The sequence below is a fragment of the Amblyomma americanum genome, chromosome 4 (assembly GCF_052857255.1).
Source record: "Amblyomma americanum isolate KBUSLIRL-KWMA chromosome 4, ASM5285725v1, whole genome shotgun sequence".
In the NCBI taxonomy this organism is placed as follows: domain Eukaryota; kingdom Metazoa; phylum Arthropoda; class Arachnida; order Ixodida; family Ixodidae; genus Amblyomma; species Amblyomma americanum.
In genome coordinates this window covers 173068420-173078419 of record NC_135500.1, presented here as the reverse complement: position 1 = coordinate 173078419, position 10000 = coordinate 173068420, and the positions used below count along the sequence as shown (strand labels likewise).

Sequence of the window (10000 nt, the reverse complement as noted above, 5' to 3'; positions counted from 1 at the left end):
TATTGCCTCAAACAGAGCCTGATTTTGTATTCACTGCGCACTGCGTCGGTGCAGAGGCTCTAATTTCCTCCTTTCCTTTATTTTCACATTTCTCAAAGAATTTTCCGGGGTCGTTATTTTGTTCTCTTTTTTTCTTCCAGTAAAGGAGTTTCCTCGGGGAAACACTTTTCACGGGGAAGCTCTTTCAACGTATGAGTAATCCGAACAAGTTTCTTTTTTTTTTTCGGGCAGGCTTCGTCGTTAATTGTTTTATTGGTTTTCGTTTTTCTCTTTTTCGTCCAACGTCACTGTATTGTTGTGTTTTTTTCACTTGGGCCGATTTTCTTTCCCGGTGTGATTTCAAACGCACTCAACGGTATGCACTCAGCGCGCGAAGAGCCACGTGATCTGATTTCTTCTGGCTTCGTTAACAAAAGGCGCACGTTTACAGAAAGTGCGACGTCGCGCGAAGGCTTCAAGGTGACCGACCAAAGGGGAAAATCATGCGGTCGCGTCAATGCACGCAAGCCATGTACAGCGCTAAGGGCCGAGCAAGACAAGAGGTGTGATTACATGCGACGTTCTGTTCCGATATAGAGAGCAAGGTCGCACGCGACCGTGTCTGTGTCATTGACACCAGATAAAACAGCACGGCTGCAAGATCGAACTCTTGCCCATGGGAGACAATGAACTATGTCCACGTTTATTCCTGTGTGTTCAAAAAAAAAATGGCTGCAAGCCGTATCGACGCGATGACGTCATGAAAGCGGTAAACGACCGTTCCTGTTTGCGAAGGATGGGAAGCAATGGGAGTATCAGTTCGTTCACGATGTAATTCGCAGCGCGGAAATACGTTTTCAAGCCATAAAAGAGTACGTGTAGAAAGACTGTCGCCAATAAAGTAAATAATAGCAATAATGAGAAGAAACAAAACGAGAGCTGAATCTCTGGCTAAGACGCGTGTGCTTTCTCGTCTAATTTTTAATGATAAAATTTGATCACTTTATATAAGTGTATATTGTCATTGAAGACCATGTTTTTCACTCCTGATAATTTCTCTTGACAGTGACGAACGAAAAGCATCACTGGCAACTGTTCACTATTGCTGACGTTTAGTCCCTTGCCCCCTGTTTTTGCCCTTGAACATCGTGCCAATCGTAATCTGTTTCGGCCTGCTTCACGGCGTTGTCTACATCTTGCTGAGTAATTAATCAACAAGCCAATTATTGAATAAATAAACTGTGCAAATTGGTAAACATTTTCTTGTCTTTAATTTCACCTTATTGATGCACGTTTCTCCGCTTGGAAGTTATACATTCGTTCGGCTGGTCTGATCGCGCAACGCCCTTAAATGTGTTACTACATTTGGGTGTTCTGAAATTAATAAAGCAACAATAACCACTGTCAGCATCGTATTTGGGACGAATCATCATCCGCTGCTGTCATATGCCGGAGAACTGGCCTTGCTAAACAGTTGGTCGTATATAGCGTGCCGCATCTTTCCCACTCACTATAAAAAGCACGACAGAAAATTTGACCCAGCTCGCGAACGTTTCCTGACAGAATCATTAACAAACGAGGGACGTGTGCTCGCACAAAAAAAAAAAAATTATGTGGCAATGGCAGTAAGCACAGAAACGAGATCACGTGAAGGAAAAACACATAAAGCTGCCATCCATGACCCGCATTTGACCTGCTCCTGACCTGAGCTCACGAGTAGGTCAACAAACACCTCCGCATAGGGGAGTCGGAAATGGGTGCCCGCTTAAGAATTTAGACCGTGCGTGCTGTCTGCACCTGTCATATAAATCCCCGAATTACCCCCACCAAACCTGGCATCATCGCTATGATTGGGGCAGGATGGCTCACTGTCCTTACTGTATATTGGCACAGGCAGGGGCATATTGGTTTACATTCTTTTTCTGGCTGCCCCACCATACTTTTTTTTTTGTCCTTACTGTAGGTATACATGTGACGAAACCTATATGTTCATGCTTGCGTACGTGCGTGTGTGCGTGCATGCGCCTGAGTGAGTGAGTGAGTGAGTGAGTGAGTGAGTGAGTGAGTGAGTGAGTGAGTGAGTGAGTGAGTGAGTGAGTGAGTGAGTGAGTGAGTGAGTGAGTGAGTGAGTGAGTGAGTGACGATGCAAACCACGCAAGGAAACAGTTTTATGACTAATTGATCTTTTTGCATGGCCAAGTCGAGGGAGCATTAAAAGGGCCTCTGCATTTCCGCCTCCATCGAAATGTGTCGCAGAAGGGGTCCTGGGATAACAGCTGCCTTTTTCAGAATAGTCCCACTTATACTCCCTTTTGACGCTGTGCACCCTTTTCATTTCGAACTTTTCAACGTATTTCCAATACTGTAGAAGTTGATTAGCTATTTTTTACTAATTAATTAGTGTACCAAAACTTTAAAATGTTACTTCTTGCTCAATACGACCGCCTTCTTTACTACTTCAAGCCGATTCTTACGAAGAAGTTTGTTTGCTTTTCTTTTAATCCCTTTAATCATTTTACGTTAACATTCTGTACAGAAGAGTTCAACTGCGGCTTCGGCAGTGTTGTCACCAGGGGCCTTTACTCTGCCGCATCCCATCACAAGTTAAGAAGTGTAAGAAAACCATAACATAAAAACTAACCTTGACTAATTCAAAAGAGAGGTCGAGGTAAAATTTTGTCTGACAGCGTATAAAACCACTCCGCATTTCCTTTTGAAGACGAGTTTAAAGGCCAGGTCTTCATAAAACTCAGCTTCGCACAACGCATTTCGCGAGGCGTTGAACCTCGCGTTCGTCTGAAGCTCGTTCGTCTTCTGGGCAACCATTACTCACGGGAGTTCCGCGCGGAAGGCAGGCAACCGAGATACGAGCCGAGAAGACGGATGCTAGCACTCTGTCACGCCCTTACGGCGAACGGAAACACAGGGGCGTGAGCCTGACGCCAGTCGTGAGTGTGTGCATGTGTAGGGCATGCAGGGGACGAGCGATAGAGGCTGAATCGACGTCAGCGCTGTAATGTCCTGCGTGTCACGTGCAATACAGGCTGCTCAAATGTCGACTGGTTTTTATTCTGCTCGCGAAAGAATTCATAGTCGTCACACTTCGTAACAACAAACCAAGGACTGTTGGCCTTCTTCGTATCTATGTCATAACGAGCTCCTTATTTCCCTTTCCTAGTCTGCTCAGTTTCCCAACATATAGCACGTTTCGAACGAAACAGAACTGTCGGCTGCCAGTAATTCACAAGTCGTGCTATTAGATCACTCGCGGCAACAGCAAACTGTTCCGGCGAAACAGGCTAAAAATTTAAACCGATATGCTGCTATTAACAGTCTATGGAAGGATCACAGATTGTGCTGCTGATTTATTCCGTGTGGCCGAATGTGCGTGCAAGTGCAATTTTATTGTTTTTGAACGTTCACGAATTGGCCTAATTGGCTCATTTTAATTCATCAGCAGCAGCACCTGCCTAACCACGTCGACAGCACGAGAAAGGCCTCTCCCATATCCCTTCAATTAGCCCTGTCCTGTGCCAGGTGCGGCCACCTTGCCTCGGCAGAATTTCTCAGTGTCTTTCTACGTTACTCTCTGCCGCCTTCTGCTGCGTTTGCCTTCTATTGGAAGCTGCTCCGTTATCTTTAATTGACCACCGGTTTATTTTTTCCTCTATTGCATTACCTGCATATTCCATGTGGGTATTATTTACTTACTTTTGTTCACTAATCCGCTTTGATCTCCTCCAGTCTCTTCATGTTACACCTGTCATTTTCCTTTCCATAACTCTCCGCGTTGCCCGTATTAAATTCCAAGCCTTGTTATTAGTATCCAAGTCTTTCTCCCATAGTTGAGCACCAGCAAGCTGCAACTATTAAATCCATTCCCCTATAACATAATCGGTATGCTGCTGTTCGTTACCAGAGAGTAACTGCCAAATTCACTCCATCCCGTAATTTTTCTTTAGCTATTTCGCTGTCGTTAATTTAATTGCTCTCTGGTATCATTTTTCTTCTCTTTTTTTATAAACCCACCGTTCATTTATATTTCTGCAATCGGCCAGCAGCGACAAGCGCCGGAAGCCAGAAGTTTCACCCAACATTTGTCCCGCCTTGGCAGTGCAGGATTAAAACGGTCTTTAACAGCTCACTTTCCTTTCACGCCGGTTTACGTCAGACCGGTGTACCCCGCCTTTCTTATCTCACTACACGTCAATACCAGCACCTCGTATGTAAAAACACGGCCGCACCTTCAAGGTCGCAATAAAGGAAAATGCGACGGCTGATGTGTGTAATGGCATCAACGGTGGCGCTGCAAAGAGTTCAGTAATGAACTATGAAAGCTCAGTGACCGCAGTGGTGCCACGCGAGCAAGAAAATCGCGAAAATTTCAAAAAGTTGTCGCGAGAGATTTTTCTCTTTCCCCTGTTTTCTCCTCGATCTAGAGGTCATGGCTGAAGCAGTCGATCGAAACAAACGATAGTGAGCACATAATAAGGGGGAAATGGTTACCTCTCTAGTATAGAGCAGAACGTTGGGCCATTTGGTGTAGCGACATATTCGCGAAAACTTTGCGCAGATTAACACAAGACGGGAGGGAAAACACGCACGTGTGTGTGTGTGTGTGTGTGTGTGTGTGTGTGTGTGTGTGTGTGTGTGTGTGTGTGTGTGTGTGTGTGTGTGTGTGTGTGTGTGTGTGTGTGTGTGTGTGTGTGTGTGTGTGTGTGTGTGTGTGTGTGTGTGTGTGTGTGTGTGTGTGTGTGTGTGTGTGTGTGTGTGTGTGCGTGTGTGTGCGCGTGCGTGCGTGCGTGCGTGCGTGTGTGTGTGTGTGTGTGTGTGTGTGTGTGTGTGTGTGTGTGTGTGTGTGTGTGTGTGTGTGTGTGTGTGTGTGTGTGTGTGTGTGTGTGTGTGTGTGTGTGTGTGTGTGTGTGTGTGTGTGTGTGTGTGTGTGTGTGTGTGTGTGTGTGTGTGTGTGTGTGTGTGTGTGTGTGTGTGTGTGTGTGTGTGTGTGTGTTTCTCCCTCCCGTCTTGTGTTAATCAGCGCAAAGTTTTCCTGAATATGTTACCTGTTTATTTCAGGTAAAGATTCGCAGCTCACTGAATCGGCGAGTTTCATCAGTGTGGCAGAGGAGGTACCCTTTGTGAAAAGTTTAGATTCGGGGGGGGGGGGGGGGGTAGTTGATGCTAAGCCGTATACTTGAACTCTCCTAGCGTCCGTACGTGTAAGTCCCAACCTTAAAGATGGGGACTGTGATAGTTCCTCTTGCCTTCATAAGATTTTGGAGCGCTAGGGATGGGATGCAAAATGAGTCACATGATGTGGCCCAAAAGCAAGGCCCCCTGGTCTCTAAACTTCTGACAAAGACTGTACGCGAGGCTTTCTTGGCTCGCGCATGTACAAGCGGCACCAAAAGTAAACGGAACACTGGCCCGACACCAAAGTTCCCCGGCTGACGCCTTTGGCAGAGTGCGCGCTTGAGACTGCTTCAGTGTCACCTTACTCCGCTGACTTTCTGCGCCCCCTCCCAATTCCTGAACAATGCTCTAGACGCGAGTACAATTACATTAGGAAAGCCGGTAACTAAAAGATCGACTATACATGTATGGTATACGAGTAAGAAAAGGAATTCCTCCGCTGGTTGATATTGTATGGCTGACAAGACAAAGATTCGGCGTTGTTTCGCCAAGCTGACGGCGGTTTTCTTGCGAATAGGAACATGGATTCCTTCGCCTGACGACTGCAGTTCTTCTCGGAACCGCGTCACACAGACCGGTGTCAAAACGGCCTGCTGCGACGGCCACAACCTTCTTAGGAGTTTCCACACGCACTCCGCCGTTGCATTTGCTGCTACTGTTTTCTTTTTACTCGTGTTTCCTGTCCGTATACATATTTTTTCTCGCGATTTATTGGATGGCAGCGCGCCTGACAGCGGCAGCCAGCTGTTGCTATGCGTTCGGCTCCACTTCAAGGGCGCAGATGAGCGTCTTCCCAAGCGTTCTGTTTTTCCTGTTATGAAGTTCTTTCCCGTTATTTTATTTTCTTTTTTCCTGCGGCCTGTACTACGTGTCGGCCTTTATCGTTAGGTTCGAGTGCTTGCCGGAATGTAGAATGATGCCCGCTCGTCGCAGAACAATGCTACATACGTCTGTGCTTAACGATACAGGTTGCTCATGTAATTCGTGCCCTATCTTGCTTCATCCCGTTGTCTGTGGCGCTTGTTATCAGCGCATAATGCACGAACGTCGAATATATCGCGGCGTTCACGTCGAAAACGGTTGGCCTCAGCAATGCGTGACGGCTGTCGGTGCGCACGGATGCCACTTCCGAGACGTATGAGGAAGCCTCTCCTCATATATTTACGTTTCGTCAGTTATTCGAAGCCAGTCGTGTCTTATGCCTTACGCCCGCTTTCGTGTTGGCAGATAAACGGCCAGCCTACGTCTAAAGCTCTTTGCTTGTTCCTCCACTCTCGAAGGTGTAAACGAAAATGTTAGCATTTTCCTTCATTTCGTTCGTTTTGCGAACGGATAAAGGGAGGATTCGGGGAACAGTTGGGATGGCCTTGATTGAATGTAAGCGCGCGAATGTGAATAGACGTGTGGTTGTTAACCGTCCGAGACATTGGACGCAGCTGCGCACTGAGTTTTGCCTTTGCTTTATTACATAGACAACCACGTTTGCCAGTGGTCAGACATATGTGTTGATTGTATATTATGCCCCATGAAAGGAAAAGCCACGCGTAGCTGTACCTGAGGAGCGCTCTGACTTAAGCGTACAATCAAGTACACCTCCGGCAACGTCGCTGTTTGCAGTTATGCATGTCATATTCCACTGCATGCACTGCAGATATTTATACGTTGCACTGTGTAATGCAAAAAATGGCCAGGCTTAGCTTGGTTAAGCCAAGAGTGCGTTGCATATTGCGCGGTCTTTTTTTTTTTTTGAGGGCGAGGTATTGCTTGGCGGCACTCGCAGCGCCCCTAGCGGGAGGAGCGGGAGTCAGGTGGTGGCTGCGGCCGCTCCAGTTGGGGCCCAGCTTTTCCTGTGTGACGTCACGCGCCGGCGCAGCGCCCCTAGCGGGAGGAGCGGGAGTCAGGTGGTGGCTGCGGCCCGCGCGCGACCGCGCGAGTTGGGGCCCAGCTTTTCCTCTGGCTGTCGTGACGTCACGTCACGTGGTTGCGCTAAAGGTCAATGGTGGCTGCCCGGCCGCGCCCAAGGGCTGAACTGAGTGATTGCAATATGCAACGCATAAAAGTGCTCTTAAGAGTATTGCGTACGGATATACGTGGTTCCCCGCACTGAAGATTTTTGCAAGCAGTCAGTATACCGTTAAAAACGAGCCACTGTGACTAACATGTAAGCTCCGGTTAAAGATGACACAAGGGATGTGCGGCGAGATAACTTCCGCTTCCTGTTTCCTGGGCCCAAGCACCCGATAATGCATATTTCCCGCCTGCTTCGCGCGATACTTTGCAGTGGCATGCGTTGTTGCCAGGGCCCACGGTAACGCCAAAATGCACCATTCTCCCCACCAGATTGATTGATTGATTGATTGATTGATTGATTGATTGATTGATTCTATTTATGGCCCCTGGTAAACGAAACGCGTTTACTCAGTTTAAAGCAAAACTTTCGTGTAGCAAGGATGCGGTTTCTTTCAGTATCGTTACTATTTCTGTTAGCCAAATTTGTAACACTTTCTCCTCGCTCTATACCTCCTCCTCTCTCAAGGTGCGAGTCGCTGGGAGGGCGCGCTCGCATCGCCTCTCGGATCCGGCAGCCGCTGCCCAAGCTGTACGCGCCCTACACGGACAACCGGGAGAACGTGCAGTCCAGGAGCTACCGGAACCTGGACATAGTGGCCGCCGACGACTACTCGAGGCCGTACACCGAGGTCGAGCACGCGGCCCCCGTGCGTCGGGACGTGTCGGCGAAGACGACGGCGGCGGACAGTGACTCGACCACCACCACCACCACCAGGCGGACAGTTCCCGCTTCTTCGTCGACGACGCTGGAGCCCCGGACGTCCGCCCAGAGACTCACTACCGCGGCGACCAGCAGTAGCGCGTCGACCGCGACCAGCCGAAGCAAAGCGTAGTGCACGCGAATGTGTAGGCCTCTGTACTTAAACTGAACATGCTTCTAAAGACTGCGCTTTTTCTGCTGATTGTGCCTTCATGTGCCGGCTGAGTGAGCAGAGCTTTCAGCGAGTCGAAGCTTCACTGTCGTCGCTGTCATCGGCTTCGCCAAGGTCCCCACGTGCCAGATGAACTGTCGGCGAAGACCTTTTGCGTTTATGACCTTCGAGAGTATGGAGATCTGGGGGAAATCCTTGGCTCATTGGTCCACCTGCCCATGCAGGCTCTATCTGCTGATTTCCTGCGATGCCTGCGTCCGGTTTGCCACGAGAACGAAGTCACGTGGGTTAATAAAAGACCGTCACATTTACGCCGATAGAAACTACAGGGGATTGACGTCGTTGCTGAGATGTTTACCGAACAAGTGCAGAAGAAGAGCTAGACAAAACCACAGCAGAGCGGGCTCTGCAAACCTCTGCACAAGTCTGGAACGCATCAGCGTTGCTGAATATACCAGTAAAGTGGAGATGGCGAAGTGTTTTTCTGGCATGAGAAGTCGCCAAACTTCATTAACGTGAAAGCCTGAGATCAGTAGAGTTGAAGAAGTGCACCTAAGGAGCATTGAGCCATAAGATGGCCGTCTTTATAGGAGCTGGTAATGTCTAAAACCTTGCGCTTCAAGCAACGACTGCGGCATCAACACTTTCGTTCAGGTGTTGATGCCACACCTAGTGTCTGGCATTATTTAATCATTAGTGTACAAGAAGGTAGGAATTAACGCGTTTTAGAACCATTTAAAAGAAACTTTCCAAGCAGCTCCGCCTTTGTACAGGTTTCAGCGCGAAGTCTGTGTTCGCATAGCAACTGCAGTACTCAGGCGTTCTGAAGCAAGCTAGGATGCCCTCGGTGTCACATTAATGGACTCATGCATTCGCGTGTCTTCAAAGTTTAAGCTTTATAGATCGTACAAAAATACATACAAATGTTCCGTCATCAATCGTTTCGTCCGCACAGCATATTGAGAGCTCTGTATAGCATCTGTAAAATCCGGTCTCGAGTACTTGATCGGAGTATCTGACGGCGCTTCGAACGAATAGCTGCCTTTCGAAACAGCGCCATGAGACAGCTGAGACGCAGCTCGACAGATATTCGGTGTTGCGCGATGCACAATGATGAGTCACGACACCGTCCTCCTACACTTTGTTCCACAATTTTTTTTATTTTTTTTACACAGTCAGCCAGCAGCGCTTTTTAAGGCGCCGGACTCATCGTTGGGATGGCCTGGAAACGCGTTGATAGCTTTATTTGAGCTCTGAGGAAAAATTGAAGTTGGCCTATATATATAGAAAGATTGCCGAGTTTTAATGAAAATGACGCTAGTTTCTTTGAAAATGGATCTTTATAGGCTATAAAAGAGAAAAAAAAAATAAAAAAATATAGATGTTGCCGCACTCTGAACAGAAAGGAGTCAAAATTGAGTAAGCTGTACTCTGGCGCACTCCGTTCGAAGTGAAAGCTTCACTACGCTAGGTAAAGCCGATTTCGCCGTGCGCTGCCGGTTGACCTTCAAGTGAGCCAGAGGTCAAGTGTGGCTATGGGCCTTACCATAAGTAGTCCAGCATGGTGTCGCACCATTTAACCTTTCATTTTTGGCCTTTGACCTTTCGATTCACCGAAGGATGAATCGAACACTCGCGATCAACCATTAATTTAACTGCCACCTTCCAGGGTGGCAGGGTGGGCGCACTGCCTATCCATGGTGCGGAACGCACTCAACGTTACAGACGCCAAGCCGCGCCTACTTGTCTGATACATCACAGCTTTCGCTCTCTAATCAGGTTGAGCAGCAGTTAAACTACAGCAATTTTTTGGAGGGAGAGTGCAGGAGATCAGCTTACTCCCTTTTTACTCTCATATTCTTGTTTATGGCCGATTTCGCGATGAAACC

The 10000-nt window shown here is 47.9% G+C and overlaps 1 protein-coding gene across 2 annotated transcripts in view; it reads left to right on the top strand.

Moving 5' to 3' along the window:
• The window catches only part of LOC144128664 (uncharacterized), an 84482-nt gene extending 75904 nt beyond the window's left edge, over positions 1–8578 (top strand). For both annotated transcript variants that reach the window (XM_077662247.1, XM_077662248.1), the window contains exon 7: positions 7706–8578. In XM_077662247.1, coding sequence (XP_077518373.1) covers positions 7706–8072 — 367 coding nt within the window. In that variant the 3' untranslated portion in view covers positions 8073–8578. The remainder of the gene's footprint in view (positions 1–7705) is intronic.
• Positions 8579–10000: the final 1422 nt, after the last annotated feature.